General features: G+C 39.8%; 1 protein-coding gene across 6 annotated transcripts in view; it reads left to right on the top strand.

Annotated features, from left to right (window-relative positions):
* Positions 1-18347, top strand: part of csmd3b (CUB and Sushi multiple domains 3b) — a 316533-nt gene that overhangs the window by 95827 nt on the left and 202359 nt on the right. For all 6 annotated transcript variants that reach the window (XM_047604800.1, XM_047604799.1, XM_047604798.1 and 3 more), the window contains exon 4: positions 10893-11005. In XM_047604800.1, coding sequence (XP_047460756.1) covers positions 10893-11005 — 113 coding nt within the window. The remainder of the gene's footprint in view (positions 1-10892; positions 11006-18347) is intronic.

Genomic DNA, 18347 nt, shown 5'->3' with positions numbered 1-18347 from the left:
TTACAAGACACAGCGGTGACTATTGACTACATGTACTGTAGCCTAAAAAATGACTCTGTGTTTGTGTGTGTGCACGTGCACGCACGCTCGTGTGTGTGTGTATGTGCCACTCAGGCTAGTGTTGTTAATCAATCACTCACTACAGACCCTGAACTTTGAACAGCGGTAAAGGAAATAAATCTATTGGACATGTAGTGGAAGAAGAGGGATGGAGGGGGAAATAGTGTTTTTCTTTTTTGTAGCTTATGAGGAAGATGCTCATTTTGGGATCAGTATAAATAATGTACCAATCCTTGGTTGGATGTAACACAGTTTGCTTGGGTTATCTTAAATAATGGAGTAGAGAAATTTACAGTTAAATTACAAATACTGATGTATTCTCAAAGTGAAGATTCACATCTAAGTGATACAACACGGCTGTTGCAGCAGGTTATTCACCAAAAGTGTTTCATTAAATTCATATTTGATGAAATGTTCAAATTCAAGTCTCACTTTCTCCCGTAAAGAGGGTGTATTTTCAGTATATTTATTAAGTTGTGTTATTATATATCAGAGCCCCAGCACAATCTTCATACATATTTATAAAGATGAAACATATGACTCGATCAAAAACACCTTTCACTGTGTCTAATGCTTGGTCTTCCCTCACGGTCCTGAAGCAGTGAAAACAACTAAGAGGCACCAGTGTGGCTCCAATTAGGTTACTTCTCTCATAAAATAAAAGATTAAATATTGGTCTACAGCACACGCATGCATAAACAGAAGTCAAAATCCTGCAGTGTTGCATAAATATTACGGTTTAAATGAACAGAGGACCTTTGAATGTGTGTGTTTGTGTAAGAGAGCGAATTTTCTCTGATGATCGTACGAATATTAACTAGAGACTGCATGATGAAACGCCACTGAAATAAGAGAAACGTTCAAAAACTTAAATAAATACAACATCAAATAACAATACTGGGGTATGGGTGTAAACGGTTTGATTAAACGCGGTCGTCTACGTGGCTTTTTAGTGGATCAAATATGGCTGATTTTTCATTTGGATTGGTTTTTTAAGGAGAATATATCGATTTTGGAGATATCCTTTAACACCAAAGCAACAGCAACGACATTGAGATCAGCCAATTAATAGCCGCTAAATTATTATTATTTTTTTTTTATTTTATGACCGTAATTCACAATATTAAAATATAGAACAGTACCATTTGCACATGTACCATCCACCTAGACCAGACCAGGCATCCCCACCCCTTAGCAATGACATTCCTCAATGACAACAGCCATCTCCAGCAGGACACAAAAAATGGTTTTGGAAACAATTCAGAAACCATGAAGAACAGCACAAGGTGTTAACCTGGCCTCTACATTCCCTAGATCCTAAATTGGTCAAGCATCTCTGGGATGCACCGGAACAAGCGTGATCCACAGAGGCCAATCAACAGTCTGTTTTCAGACACCACAGGACACCCTCAGAATGCCCATGTCTATTATTTGATGAGTTATGACGGTTTTTGAGGCACAAGGGAGCTACACAATATTATGAAGGTGGTCATAATATTGTGAATGTTCGGTGTACTACGCTTAAACTGCTACCCAAAGAGCACCCAGAAGAGTTTTAATAAAATCAACTCATCGGTTTTGCTGTCCACATTTAAAGGGGACATTAAAATACTAAACATAGTTATGATAATTTAAAGAAGGTCTCTTATACTAAAAAGATTAGTTCAGTAGTGTTAGTTGAAAAAGTGAAAAATCTCCCTTTCTGCCTCATCCTCTGACAGATTTTCTCCCTAAACTGTGTTCTTCATTTGCGGCCAAAGCAACTAACCATTCTAATGACGCAGGGAGTGACGTAAAATAAAGATGGCGGAGCGTATGATGCAAAACGGTTCAGAAATGCATTTTAAAAGCTTATTTTCTTTTGATTTTTTTTTCCTTTTCACAATGTTTTATTTCAGTATTATGTTTAAAATATGTACACTTTTACTGTGTTGGTGTATGTTGGATTTGTTGATGTCCCCTTAAAGTTAAAAGGATATTCCACTATTTTTGTTGTATTGTGTGCTCTGAGTGGGAAGAGAATACACGGTATGAAACGAGGCAGTGGGTTGTGTAGGTTGTTATACATGTAGAAAGCAACCAGCCTTGTAGGAAGGAGAGGAAGGTGGATAGCAAATGCTTGGTAAACTGACACAGTTACTGTTTTCCCGATGGGAGAAGACAAGAAGCGAGTGAGTAGAGGAAAAGATAGATGGAGGGACACGGAGAGAGACTGGAGAAAGAGATGGTTCAGAGCATTTTGGTTTGTGGGGTCAGGCTGTGGGGTCAGCATCAGCTCAATAAAATCCACACAAACTAAAAGGCACATTCGCACGCTCACACCCACACGAGCACACTTTGTCTAGCTCACAGAGAAACACTCCCAGTGGTCTCTCAGCAGTGTTACTTTGGTGGTTAGGGACTGGTAGCTACACATACCGACACTAGCCGAGGGAAACAGCCTTTAGCTTACAGATTTTAACATGGACCTCTTGTCTGCATTGCTTTTGATTAAGAAAAAAAAATAGATTAATTAGGATTCTTATTTTTCATTTTAGTAAGTAGTTTGGCTTCAAGGAGGTTAACATTAATACATTTTTGTAATACCTAAATGTGTTGTAGGGTCTTTCGTAGAGTTGTTACCAGCATATGTAGCCTTTTGGTTTTATGACAGTGAATAAACTCTCATTCTACATTTAATGTGTACATGTGTTTGTGGTTAGGTAGGTCAATGTGCTGTGGTGGTTCATTAATGTATCACTTACATTTAGGGCTTAACCTGTGTGCTGCTTCCCATATAGAACAAATTTGTGTTTCATCAAAAAGTGTTTTATTATTTTTATCTACTGTGTCCATTCTAGAGCAACACAGAAATTGTTCAAATTATTTAATAACTCAATTAAATGCATGTTGTACAAAGCTAAGCACATTATGTTTTTATATTTTGTTATAGAAACCCTACCCCACTAACTGCATTCTGTCCGCCGCTCTGTAAGGGAGGTTACCTGGAGCTTTTACAGCTGTCATGAAGAGTTCCCACATGCTGAGTTCCTTCTGACTGCTTGTCGTTTTGTGGCCCATTCCGAGTTACCCCACACCATTTCAAATGGGTTTAGTTTGGTTGATTGTTGATGCCTGGTCATTGAATGCAGCACTCTAACACTATGCCACTTGGTCAAATGGCCCTTGCAGAGCCCAGAGATGTGTTCTGGGTCATTGATCGTAGAAAAGCAAATGGTTAAAGGATCTCCTCCTCTGTGCTTCACAGTGGGAACTCTACACATCAGTTTACCTTGTATGCACATCAGAAAGACACAGCAGAAGGAACCAAAAATTTTATTCAACAAAAATACTAATGTCCTCTGGTCTGTTGTCCTACAGTGGATTTAGATGTCTTTTGGAAAAAACATCCATCAATTTGAGAAATAAATATCTTAGATCTTAAAAAGCCAACACTGAGATCAGCAACCACAATTGTTACTGTTGCTTGTGATACCCTTGAATATAGCAAAGCATATTTTTGTAGGGGAAATAAGTTATAAAACAATAAAGTGTAATAACTGCACTTGTCGAAAGGGGGCACCACTCACAGATTTAGAATACATTGTGAGAATGAATCAATTGATATTACAATATTAATTATTAGTAATTAATCAATCTCATCATATCTGAGGTGTCAGCTTTCAATACAGGGATCATCTGTTTCCAGCTCACAATGACCTTCTGACAATGACTTGAGTGAAATATGTAGTTTATATGTGGTAGTAAATATATGTAGTTTATTTGCAAAGGTGAATGGAGAACAATAAACAATATGACAAATAATAGACAGTATAACAATGATGAGATTACCGAGATGCCGAGATAAATGATTTTAACTTAAGTGAGAAGTATGAACGAAAATGAGGACGCAAACGGAACCAAATTTCTTAAATGAATTATTTAGATTTGCTTAAGGTTTCTTTAGTTATAACACGATCATCAACTCTGCTCAAATATAAAGGTAATGGTCTACTTCTGGAAACTCCTTGAATGCCGCTCCGCACAACTATATTGGGTGACCAAACGCTGTCCTGGTGAGCTCGATCTTCCACAGCAGTATCGTCGGGGAAACCCAGCGCTAAGGGAGTATTAAATAACGGATGTACTTCTCACAATGTTAAACTCGGAAGTAGGATGAAAGAGACATGAAATCAATCGCTATCAATGAATGAAACATCATGTCCGCATGAAAACATGTTATCAGAAACTTCATTCATTTCTATAACTTTCCTCAATATCCTAATTCATTATAAGTAAATAATAATAGTAAGCAACACTAACTAATATCAAGAAGAAGGAAAGGTAGATATTCATATTCATTTTTGGCTAGTCTAACCAGTCTTGCTTTGTAGAATATAGACTATTAAAATGCTATAACAGTATTACTTGTTAAAATTACATTCCAAAGACATTTCTTTAACTAGTCTCTGGATGGCAGTATGGCTCCATGGTAGAGACTTATGATTAAAATTCTCAAGGGCTAACTTTATCAAATTTTGAGTTAGAAAAACGAACAAAACTGTAAATTGACACAAATCACGAACTGACTGGTCGTTCTCATCTGTGGGTTTTCTTCTCTGTTGGTGGATTCCACAAAAGGTTTAAATCCTTGTTTGTTGGCACGGGAATGTGCTTAAAAGCTTGTTTTATGGCTTTATTTTATGGTCTCGGAAATTTGCAAAGGAAACAACAACAGTCCTGTCCATCATGGACTGTCCTGGTCAGGGGAGAAATAAAATGTTCTCCATCATTTTACATCGTTATCTTTGCAAACACACATGTTGCACCTGTTTAATTTTAGGTTCTGGTATGTAACCTCACCGTTCCCATTAATATCTTTGCCAAGTGCATATCTCTATGTGTGTCTGGAGGCTGTAAGATGAGTCACTGATGTAATTAAATGATGTAGTTCACATCAGATATGATGTGACCTGAGAAATACATTTTCAGCAGCACACTGGATCTTAACTTGCGCAGCTCTTCTGTCCGCACATACTTCTTTGTTTTTTATTTTTACAGTTTATCTCTTTAGACCTTTTCCTCTTTACTTCACAACTGTAATAATGAAAGAATATCTTTTCCCGGCTGGCAATAAAGACACCATCAGATACAAAGGAACGAGAGACAAAGAGAGGAGAAACAGAGAATGGTGGTCTGGCAATCACATTAGCGGGGCTGCATGGTTGCTTTTTGGGAAAAAAACTGAGAGAATGGTCTGTCTCTTTATGTGTGTTTATGTGTGTGTGATCTTATGTTTTTGTATGTGTGTGTGTACGTGTGTGTGACAGAGAGAGAGACCAAGAGGGAGTGAGCCGAGAAAGCACTCTGCTGATATTAGCTAGTTCTTCATTCACTTGCTAATGTGATTTCACTCTGTACACAAAACATACACATACACATACACTAGCGCACCCACTCTCCCACGGGAATAGACTCTGAATACCAGAGGCCCCTCTGCTCCATCCATATGAGAATTTTGGTTTTACCTCATAAATCTGAAAGCACATAAATCCAGAGATAAATTGCTACACAGGAAATAGAGGGTGCTGTGTGTGCATGCGTGTGTGTGCGCGTGTGTACGTTCAAAGTTTGTACTGCTGGAGTGGAGCATTGCAAATAAGATATTACTGAGGAAAGAGGAGTGAAAGAGAACGGGTTTAGGGTTATTTTCATGCCATATTTACCCTTTTTTCATCAAAAAGCTCCTTACAGTTCCATGAATGCGAACGGATATTTCATTTTCTTTATTATTCTCAGTGGTGAAAACATTTTGGAATAATACATCTAGTCGAATATAACAGTGACTATGATGGTGCAAAAATGCCATGATTTTTCTATGAAATCCACATAATCAGTGCCTTGGTTGGTGAGTTTATTTTAAACACTGATGCCCATTTGCATACCTTGAAACAAATCCAAATTAAGTTAGTCTAAACTAACCTAATTTGGATTTGTTTCAAGACATTTAAGACCTAAATATCCACCTGCGGAACAAAAAGTTTGCTGTATTTGAATTACAGTACTGTATTATATACACGCGTGTGTGTACACGCACACATGTATGCATTCGCGTGTACAAGCACGCAAACATTGGATGTAAAGAAACATTTGGAGTCGCAGAACAGCAGGTGAAGCTAAAGTCCCACCAGGTGGTGTGAAGCAGAGAGCTGCAACTCAAACTCAAAAGTGATGGTGGTCTTGGTGTTCCAACTGTCAGCAGTCGTCTCATCAAACTCCTCGCCCAACTTGGACTTAAACTCTGTGGTCTTGAAAGTACTCTCAGACAGCTGTCCTCCTTAGGAGTGGGAAGAGCGGAGGCCCTTTATCGTGTGTGACCCAGGTGTCCCTAGGCCTGGGCCATAACATAATACAGAAGGTCTCACCACCAAACAACAAAGCTGGACTTTGGTGCAAATTTTTGGTAAAAACAAAGTTAGTTATACCCTTGAAGGAGGTCTTCCAGACAAAAGTACAACTTCCCAGTGTTGAGCAACAATTTGAATGTATTCAATTGTATTATATTGCAAACCATAGTGAGCTATTGTAATTCAACAACAGTGTACTTTAACAGATGGTGAAAGGGTTCTGAACACTGCGCCCATGAATACTTTGACCCTCCACTGGGAACAATTTGGGCACCACTGGTTTAAAGTATCAACAATTTGTTATACTTGCTGCAGTTTAGGTTATAAGCTCCACCCCCTCCATGTTTGTATCTGGGATTTTGGACAGTAAAGTACACAAAGTCCACAAAGTGTATTTTTTTTTTTCAAGAATAGTCAATTGTCCATTTTTCTGAGAAGCTTCCTTTTAGCTAGTTATTTGATGCTATAGATACAGGATGTGACATCATGATGACTACAAGTTGCCATGCCAACCACTCCGTGAAGAGGTCCATTAGGAACGTGGGAGTTGGAAAAATAAATAAATAAATAAATACAGTGTACACAGTAAAATCAACATACCCAAAATAACACTGTAAGAGTGGATTTTAACACTTAGTGTCTATATGGGTCTACACCTCAGAGGTTTAGCACTTGAGGTGCTAAATACAGGATCAGAGTTTAGAGTAAGAAGTTCGGAGTTAATATTTAAATATTTACACCTAGAGGTTTGATTTAGTGACACTTCCTTTTACACTCCTTATTTATCGACTGAGAGTTAATTATAATGGATTAACTCTAGTACATTACGCAGAGTATAATTAACTCTACTAGTGTATGTCTAGTTTAACACCAAAGAATTCAACTCTCCTCAGTTTGCTGTGTATAATTCAATATTTCATTGTAAGTGGTAGAGGTAGAGTACAGCGCAGTATTAACTTAAACAAAAATGTGAGTCTGGACGAAGTGTGGACAGGTCATCAATAAAGCAGCTCGATGTGTGCAGACGTACTACACAGACTCACAAGATAGCGAAGATGGCCAATGGAAGGAAGTGGGAGCGCCTTGTCCATACTTATGTGCAGTCTATGCTCTGGATATACACAAGATCTAAAATAATATTCTGGATGGTTATAGTTTTTCCTGGACACCTAATATGTGCAAACATTTAAATAAGCGTTTTATGTGATTAAAGTTACTATTAATAAGCCCCGTTGGCCATTTATTTAAAGGATATTGATATCAGAGTAACTGTCCTTGCTGTGAATGATAAGGAACAATGATGTTCAACATAATGATGAGACCATATAAATGATAGAAGTCCTTCATGTAATTACCATCAGTGAATATGTACAAAGGATAGTGCATTTGTGAGTTTTCATTGCTTTCTGTGTGGAATTTGACTACCTTAAGCCACTAAGATGATTCTCTCATCCAGATTCCCTTTTTCTTTCTTTCTATTGTCCCAGTTGTACAAGGACACATTACTTACTTTTTACTTATTTTAACTTTGCTTGCCAAACTGTAGGAGAAAAGTGCATTATAAAAATATAAATCTATATCTACTACTACTAAGACAGTATGCCTTAGGTAATGATCATTTGTGTTTGAAGAACCGATTAGCACATCTTCCATCTTTTAAGCTAAATAAGGAGAATAAGTCACCTCTCTCACTTTTTATTACCGGAATACTGTGTGCCATGTTTTTAAATGAGATTGTCTGTCATCCAAGTCCTATGTAAGGATTGTTCTTCGCTAATAATATCACAATAATAGTGCCATTCGTAGTGCTGCCAAATTCTTTGTGATTCACTGCTTCTTCCTTTCCAAGTTTCCTGTGTTGCTTCATGCGTGGCATTGAGTTTGATATATTGTTCACTGCAGCACAAGCGAAAAGTCTGCATGTGAATGTGCATATATCGTTTCCTATTGGGGTTAAGCATAGTGACACACTGTGCATCGTGACACACACATCATGCTAACGCGATTCCTGTGTGCTGGCTTTAACTTGGAAAACACCATAAGGACAGACAATAAATGGAATAAAGAATGGGGTAAAGAAGTTCAGCAAGGTAATACAAAAAGAAGAAGATGGAAGATTTGACCAGAAAATCACCAAAATTAGGAATCCAGTAGATAAAGGTGAGCTACATCTTGGGAGATGATAGACAGAGATTAAAACGATTGTTGGGTAATTTTTTGGCAAGTGTCCGAGGGATATTAGATTAGATGAGAACAAAGAAAGTTGATCAAATCGGAATCAACTTTGGTGGGGCCATTAAAAGACACGGGGGGTAATGTGCAAAGGGTGGATGAAGCTTGCACAAAGGTGGGAAGGACAGTTTGGATGATCAGAACAGCAGATACACAGAAAGATTAGTGAAAAGTGCATATGCAGTAAAAGAAAAAAATTCAAGTTAAGTCAAATAAAAAAAAAAGGAGGACAGATGAGAGATGGACGAGGAGCTAGGAGAGGGCAGAGGATGAATAAATATGAAAAGGAGCCTGTGAGAGGGTGAAAGGAATAAACAGTCAGATGGAGAGATGAGAGGAGAGGTGACAGCAGATCCGTAATGGAGGATAAAAGCAAGGTAGGAGGCAGAGGAAGATGAAAGAAGGGTTGAGAGGTAAAATAGGTGTAAGGCTGAGTGCAGGTTCTTGAAGAAACTGACGTTGTTTTTGTGCTGATGCGAATCGTAAATTAAAATGTGAAGACAGAGAGAAAAATGGGAAGACTATTTTAAACAGCGCAAGAAGTCAGATGCTTTTAACTTAACTCTTGTGCCACAATTTCATTTCCAGGTAGAGAGCTGCATCATTTCTTACCACAAATGCATACATGTGTGTAAATGTATGTATACATATGTATATGTGTGTATATATATGAGACTGAAAGGGAAACGAGATGAGCAAAACTCAAGAAGAGGGAGGAAGAAGGGACATTTAGGTGGATAAATGCCACAGAGGGATGTGTAGAGAGGAGATAAAAGGGGAGGAAGGTAAAAGAGCAGAAAAAAGAATGAGTTAGGTGACTTAATGCCAGAGGAAAAGATGGTATGAGTGGATTGTGGGTAGAGAGAGTAAGCAGAAGGAAGAAGGGAGGTGAAATTAAAGGGAGAATGGTACCTGCAGGACAAGAAAAAAAGAAAAAGTGTCGCAGTGGCAGCAAGACAGTTTGGCTCCTTTCCATACCTGAAAAAACCTCTGCTGGCCTTCCTTTCCTCCTCGCTTCCACCTCATTTAATTCAAGGAATCTAAACACCAAAGGCCCACCTGGGCAGTTTTGTGTAAGCATATTTTTCGAGGACAAACTCAAACATGTGGAGTGCAGATTAAAGGCTGCCTTGCCCTTCTACTTGACTGCTGTTTTATTGTTTGCTGATTTGTGCTCAGGCCTATTTTCGGATTACTGGTCAGACTCCCTCTTTTTTTTTGTTTGTTTGTTCGTCAGCACACTCCCAGTTGAGTTAACCCTTCTTCATACTTTTGAAAAATGAGGGTTGTGTTTGTTCTGCCTCTGTGACTCTCTGCCAGGTAGTGGTTAAAGCAAATCTGAGATAGCAGTGTAATCAATAGTAGGAGGAAGTCACAAAATTAAAACCACCATGGGATGCTGTGGAGCAAGAGTCACAGTCATAATGGTAGAGGCACAAGACAGACTTATACAATACTAGACAGGTGGCTAATCAGCTAAGCTAATTAGTGTAAATTCCATTTTAAATCAATACATATATATATATATATATATATATATATATATATATTAGAGTATTATCGATTGATTATACTTTGATTATTTTCTGAGTAGCCAATTATACCTTTGAACAAATTCCAAACAACAAACTTAATTAATTAACCTTTACTCAAGCATTTTCTCTGAGTGAACGAACCTAAAAAAAAAAAAAAATGCAGTTTAGACTTAATTAGGAGCCATGTTTTCTAATTAAAATTTATTATGTTGAATACCATATAACTTCAATGGCTTGTAATGAATCGGAAATTCACTTGTATTATTCAACAGTAAAAGGTTGATTACACTCACCTAGGACATAATGTTATTCAGTTTAATAGATTATATGTGCATAAACAAAAAGCAGTTACAAGCGACGTTGCCATACTATCCATTAGCATCTGTCCTAAGTTCTTGTCTAAAGCAGAACATATGAGAAAATAAAGAGGACTCCCAGGGATTGACCATCAGCCAACTCGTGGTGGGATAATGGTGGAGAGGCTCATGCAAAACGATTGGAGTGGGCTGATTTTTATAAAGTGTTCATCTCTTTAAAGAATTCAGCACTGAGAAGCCAAGTTTATTTGTTCCAAACTAGCAGACACTTTTCAACAGTGTGCTTCAAATTCACTCAATAATTATATAAATGAAAAAAAATGCACAGCTAATGTTTCAAATGTCTGGTTGTGTTTCTACAGGTTAACAGGATTCCAGGTTCCTTCCCCGGTCACCAGTACCGGAAACGTCTTCTCTTTGAGGTTGACCAGTGACTTTGCCGTCTCTGCACATGGCTTCAAACTCAACTATGAAGGTCAGAAATCGTCCTTTTGTGTTCGCATTTGTGTGTCTGGTTGGAACGGTAAGACTTCATAGGCTGTGCCCCAGTAACCACAAAGACCTTCAGAGAGCCCCCGTCTTTGGATGCAGAAGTAAATGTGCTGGTGCACTGTGCGTTGTTCACCAGCTCTAGCTGATATTTGCTTTGACACAGTGCACTTTAAGAAAACAAAATATCACGCTCAGAACTTTTAAAATTGAGGTTACATGTTGTTTCGTTTATCGTGGCGCTATTGTAGTGTTGCTGATTCCCATTCGGTGCGATTCCTTTGAGGGACTATTCAGATTGTGAAGGTTTTCAAGGAGAACTGTCATGTCCTGAACTCAATCCACATTTCTTTTGACTCCTTTTCCACTCAGTGCAGGAAAGGACTCCCTAATGGGTGACAGGTTCATTCCTTTTCAACAAGGGAGGCTGTCAGACTTGGCAAATCAGAGGAGAGAGGGAAATATGGGCAGGCGTAACAAAAATGAGCTTACCGAAGGTCCTATATTGTAGACCTTCAAGGATAAAAACAGAGGCATTTTGAGGTAATTTCCATGACACAGAACATCACTTCGCAAAAGTGATTCATTTTGACTCAAGAAAGCCAAATTGCTTGTGCACTAAAACACATTATTTATACAGTAGTCATTTAAATTCAGCTAAAACTGTCATTTTTTTTCTCCTTGGGGCCTTTGTTAACACTTCAAGGGTAAAAATATTGAATTTGACTTCCAATTAACCATTAACAGTTTTCTCACAATAAATACTAACATCACATCAGAGCAAACTTTTTTTTTTTTAGCATTTACTTCTAAGAGCAGAGGAGCAGGAGGGCTGACAAAGAAGTTGTCCTGGTGCGGCCTTTTTGCCCCCTCGCTTTAGGGCTCGAGTAAACAACACGGTGCCAGTTTCACAGATGAAAGTAGCGATACAAATGGCTGAAGCGACGGTTAAAATTAGAACTCACTACGTTCCGACACCTTTTTCCCGTGTGCATTAAAGGTTTCCGATTAGATTGAGATTAGAAAGACTTTGATGTCCTCCACAACTCAGTTAGTTCTGGAGCATAAACCCGTTTACTGGAGGTACGCATGTTATTCTAGATATAACAAAACTGATTGAAGCTAGTAAGTGCACATTTAGGTCATTCACGTTGACGCACTGAGCAGATTCTTACAAGATAACTCTACATATACAACCCCATATGTATATTAAAATCTGATAATATATATTAAACACAAGGTTTGCAAAAAAAATACAATTATCAAGGTATGATCATTCGGTTGCTTTTACTTTTTTTTCCAGTCATCTGCATGTGCAGTATGACTCAAGTACCGTATAGATGACTTGGATGTCACAGAATTTGTTCAGCAGTCTCGTGTCCTGCTGTGACTTTTTGTTCTGAATGTGGATCAGGTAGGCAGTGCTCAAGTCAGGATCTGAAAACATCTAATTAAGCTAGGCTGTCAAAAAGCATTTGATCACACACGGCTAGCCTGAATTAGACTCGTCTAGGTGACCCCGATGGCAGGGAGGTGAGGGCACATCCCTCATGGGTGAAATTCCCCTCGGGAACTTCATCCTTGATTCAACTCCTGGGCCGACTGGGCCTTTTTCTGCACACAGCACAAGCACATAGTTTACATCATCGTCTTGCCTTATCCTAAATTCCTGCATAATATTTCTATAATATCCTTACAACAGCTTGGAACTATTTTGCTAATTAGAATGTAATGCTTGGGAAGGCTAGGGGTCTTGAGCACACACATGCACACATGGTGTTTGCCACATATAGACGCAGCAAAGTGCACAAAGCCCTGTTGACTATTTTTTTTTCACAGAATGAAAAACAAAAGCTCATGAGCTGATTCATTCAAATTACCAGTGATTTCAGCTGTAATTTTTACTTGAAGTGGGTAAAAAATAACAACGCTGTTCGCGCCCCACATGCTTGGCTCAAGATCACTCACCAGTGTAGGTGATATTAAAATGACCCACCTCCCCTCCATGTGCACCACGCACTGTATACTTGGTACCACGAAACCAGAGCTGGTGTGAATGCTATGGTAGTAGTATTTTTAGAAAAAACAAGGCTTGCTACACTTGCCAATGAATCAGTTTCAAAATCAACTGCTTATACTTCTGTATATGTTTTATATCCCCATCTGACAAACTAATTTGAATCTCAACATCCCAAATAAATACCTAATCCCAACCTAAACTTAACCCAAAGTCTAAAAAATTTGGCACAATTCTCACTGTTCTTACTTTTCAGTAGCATCCCCTGTCCCATGTTCTAAAGCACAAATGGGTCCTTACAAATCTAGAAGTGTGTGTGTGCATCCCCCCAGCATGCAGACACACCGTGTTTGTCACTGCGGTTGTTGTTTAAAATGATGCACCAGTTAACTGTCGGTGTGTGTCTTGTCTGCCTCCCTCCACGGGCCTCTGTGCTTTCCTCTATCTAGGTTGGTTACTTGGTGGGTGTTCATCTTGTTGATATGTGTGTCTGGTGTGCGGCATAATGACAATATCACTGATTGCAAAGAGTCTGGCTTTAAATCTCCACACATGCTGCGTCTGTGTTTGTATATGTGTGTGTGTGCATGCCTGCCTGTGTGTGTGTGCGCGCGTTTGTGCCACTTGTATGTCGAAGCAGTTGTCCCAGATTTATTCTCTGGCACAAATTTCTACTTGCTACTTGGCCCATGTTCATTCTGCGTGATTGTGTATCTTTGTGTGTGGGTTTGTGTGTGTGGCTGTGACGCAGGAAGTCTTTGCTGTCAGAGTGAGAGCATCCAGGGGACTTATCTGAAGAGCCCCTGCTGCTGATACATTCAGCCGTTTGACTTAGTGTGCGCCTGTGTGTGTAGGAGAGCGGAAGACAGCGAGACATAGATGCAGACTGCACTTGGCATTTGCAAAAAAAGAAGGAAAAAAAAGGTGACGCTCTGTTGATGATCGGTTAATGTTCAGGTTCTCGATGTCCACGACGTGCAGCTAGGGTGTAAATTCATACAAGAAGGAGGAGGAAGGAGATATTCTCAAAACGGATTTACTCACCCCAGTTTAGACAATTCTTGGCGAGTCATCCATAGTCCATGTAATCCTTCTGCCTAATCTGTTACTGGAGCCGTTTCAGGTTTTTAGATTTCTGCAGGTAATACCTTAGCAACAATGCATGCTGATGATGAAAAGGACGAGTAGGAGAAATATGCTCATCATCATTACTGAGGGAAATCTTGATTGTTGGGAACAATCGCAAATATTATCATGAAGTTTTGAAGCATTAAGAGTAAGAACTCCAGCAATCAGCGGTTCAGTTACAGAAACACAATATCCGCACGTCGCCGAATCAAATGAAACTGTTCGTATGTTTATCTCGACGGAACGCTTTCCTCGTAGGAATGAAATTACTTGACCTCTCTGACTTTTCATTTTAGTTTAGCGCATGTATTGAAATTAAGTCAGCGCATAAAATGTTAGAAATGCGAAGGGAATGTTTCAGCATTTGATGAGGTAGCCTCCTGGACATTTCACTCTAAGTGTATTCTAAGCACACATAACTAAGATTGTACCCTGGAGCAGACTGAAGATGGTGCCTCAGGGCGTTAATATCCCACCTGGCCTTTGAATACCATGGGACCTCGATCGGGAAGACATGAGGAGTGTGAGGATGTGGATGTGAAGAAGAAGCAGGTCTGGAGGTCCGGACTGTTGCTTCTTTAGATTTGAGATATGTTAAAAACAGTGGACGCGGTGCTGTATTACAGAGAAGCAGGAAGAAAAAAAAATCATTGATTCCTTTACAGGAAGGAGATTTGCAATCGGCAGGGCAAAGGTACAGGAGTGTGGCTTCAAACTCTCCCGTGCACCCCGGTGGGATACACTTTGATGTGATTGTTGGACCCCTTGAATATTTCTTCCTCTTCCTCTGAAGACTGTCAGGCCATAACTAATTCATGCACCGGCACATAGCATGCACTGTGTATATGTGTGTGTGTGTGTGTGTGTGTGTGTGTGTGTGTGTGTGTGTGTGTGTGTGTGTGTGTGTGTGTGTGTGTGTGAAACGGAGAGAAAGACAGTGATGTATTATTTAGGATGATGTCGGAGGCAGTTTGATATTGTGCTGATGAGACGGAATCACAGATTATCGCGGCAGTTAGACACACACATGCACTTACACACACTTACCCTGTCCTTCCCCGGCGCGATCACCATCGAAGAATTATTCCCTTTGTGTCTTCTAACTCTTTCTGCTCCACCTTTCACTTGTTCGTCTCCTCTCATTTTTTGTTTTTATATGATTACGTTTGACCTGAGTCGGCTTGCCTGAAGTACCTTGCCTGTGTGAGGAAAACTTAGAAATAGAAGTAAAAAGTCAGTGATCTCTCTTTGTAAGCCAGTAGTCAGCTTTAGCATGCTATTGGAGATGATTGGATGTTTTTTTTGGAAGCTGAAGAATCGCGTTGCCCCCTGTTGAGCAGGCATGAAAGAGGCTATGTTCATGATCCTAATGCCATGTGTGAGACATACCCACTTTGAGGTACTGTATGCGGGAATCAACACTTGTTTCAGCCACAGACGGTAATCCAAATAAGACAACCCAAAGTGTTAACCTCAAACGCAAATATACATCCCCCCTCTGCATTTATGCATTAATACGTTCAGACATATCCATGTATCCCTGGGCTTCGGCATACATAGAGGAACGGAAGACGCGTGCATATGGAGACATATGGTGCACAGCGGAGATGCACAGCTCCCCCGTGTAATTATTCTTATCAGTACATAGGCTGGAGAACGTGTTCCTTATTCTGGAGCATGCTGCCATGTGACTAACAAGTCAGCGGAGAGTTCACTTCACTCCCCTCTTGCCCACCTCCTTTCACTGCAGCTGTTTTTTTTCCTCCCCTCCTACTGAGATATAAGAAGATGTAAACATAGGCTGATAAACTATAAAAGAAGGCATGACATGTTCAGTGGAAGAGGGTCCATGGTTCAACATGTTTGCAATAAATAAAAGCTACCCTTTCCCTTTCCCTTTCCCTTTTTTTTTTTTTTTTTTTTTGAAGGGATTTCGGGGGTATTTTTGCAAAAACATGAAAGTTGCTGGCAGCTGGTTAAACACTTTGGGAGCGCTCACTGGCCAGATGTCACTGGCATCAGTGGAATCACCTCCATCTGGGCATTTATCCATCAGCTCCACATAATATCATGGAGAGTATTACGGAGATGTGCAGCCACCCCAGTGACCTTCTGGGTGTGCTCCCATCTTGATATACGACTAATGGTTTCTATTTTGTAGGAGGGAGCTCGTTCAGATCTTGGAAAATGGCCATATTTGTAGTGCAACATGGTAACACAGGTTACCATGAATCACGTAACATACGTCACCTGTAGATTGCAGTTGGGTTTTCCTTTTTATTTGTGTCAAATCCCATTATCAGTTCTTCAGATTTTAACATTCTGAGGAGACATCAGATCATTTTCAAGATTTTAGTGTGACAATACAACTGAAATGCAAAAAATACACCAATGGAGTGTAATGTCATGGCCGCTGACAGGTGAAGTGAATACCGTCTTGTAACAATACAATGTTCTGCTGGAAAACTTTTGTACCTGGCATTCTTGTGGATGTTACTTAGACATGTACCGCCCACCTAGACCAGACCAGACACCCCTACTACATGGCCATGACACTCCTTGATGGCAGCAGGCATCCCCAGCATGATGCAGCTTGACACAGACACACAAAAACAATTTAAGAACATCTCAAAAAACATGACAAGAAGCCTTATCTACAGAACCCTTTCTCCTCAACTCATAGGACCCAAAGACCCCACTAACAACATCCTGTTTCCAGACTATCCTCAGAAGGCCCATGTCTGATTAGTCACAACTTTTTTGGAGGCACAAGGCCGACCTATACTATAATATGAAAGTGGTCATAATGTTACGCCGAATCAGTGTTTGCGCTCAACTTTTCTAGTCATCTGTTTGGTGTTGACGCATCAAGGAAGCGTGAAGTTTTAGCAAGAACATTATCTAATGGCTTTCCACATTAGAATTCACGAAGCATCTTTTCATTGAGATACATTTACAACATTTCCTGCACCGGAGTCTGAGCAGACGGTGCCATTCATTGCCACTGAGGAAACACTCTCTGAAATGTGAAATTTGAATGATGGGCTGCCGCTAATAGCCAGAGTTCCAGTGAAGAATGAACAGAAAATCCATATTTAGAGTCAGGCATTGAATGAGTATTTGCTTCTCTGGTTCTTTGATTCCCTATCAGCTCTTGATTGATTGATTTTGACTCTTGTCTCTTTAACTCGAACATGATCTGAGTGTAAAAGTCAGGTTTGTTTGTTTGTGTGTGAGTGGGCATGTGGAGGTGATTGAGGTGCCCGCTTTGGCTGCTCTGATCTTTATCAGAGAAACCTGAGGGGACTGACAATATCCACTCCTCTATCTATCATCCCTCCATCGGCCTGTCTCCTCCCTTTCTCACTTTCAGTCTGTCTCTCTCTCAATTCAATTCGGTGAATCCAGGTCAGTTAATGGCATCAAGGGAAAGAGAAGGTGACACTAATAGGATGATTGTAGGAGCTACAACTTAATGGGATCTTTAACGGAATAATAGTCAGTATTAGTTAAATGTAGGGGAACAAAAATAGGAAAATTACAGATTCATTACAAGTGCAAAATCATTGCTGCTGTGGGATTTTCAAGGCAGCTTTGAATCTCTCTGTTGCAGTTTGTGGGAGTATAATCCTTTTGAACACCTGCTTTTTTTCAGGTCTGAGTAGGTTCGTCAAACTTTTGTTGCTATAGTAACTTGCATTCATTTACTGATTTTTCTCCACGATGTTGCCCAAAACACCTTGAAAATAGGCGGTATTGCCGTTTAAAAAAAAAAAAAAGTACAGTTTTTTGCCCCCTACAGATTGTACAGAGCCTGATGCATATATTTTGCAAATGCAATACACACAGTGTACAACATGTGGGTGTGCCTGCCTACAACTATGGCTCAGTTCATACATTTAAAATGAGAAGGAAATGTCAGTTCTCTCCCTGGAGAAGATGGGGTTTACAATCCTGAACTGAGGTACAGTGTGTGTGTGTGTGTGTGTGTGTGTGTGTGTGTGTGTGTGTGTGTGTGTGTGTGTGTGTGTGTGTGTGTGTGAGTGTGTGTGTGTGTGTGTGTGTGTGTGTGTCGTACTCTATATGCATGTGTCCTTCATATTCCCATGTCTATTGCCGGCGAGTGTGAAGTATGTGAGATTTGAGAAGGAGAGGGATGGGGCATGAGGAGCATGCATCATGT

This window comes from Mugil cephalus, chromosome 14 (assembly GCF_022458985.1).
Source record: "Mugil cephalus isolate CIBA_MC_2020 chromosome 14, CIBA_Mcephalus_1.1, whole genome shotgun sequence".
In the NCBI taxonomy this organism is placed as follows: Eukaryota; Metazoa; Chordata; class Actinopteri; order Mugiliformes; family Mugilidae; genus Mugil; species Mugil cephalus.
This window is presented reverse-complemented; position numbering and strand designations above follow the sequence as displayed.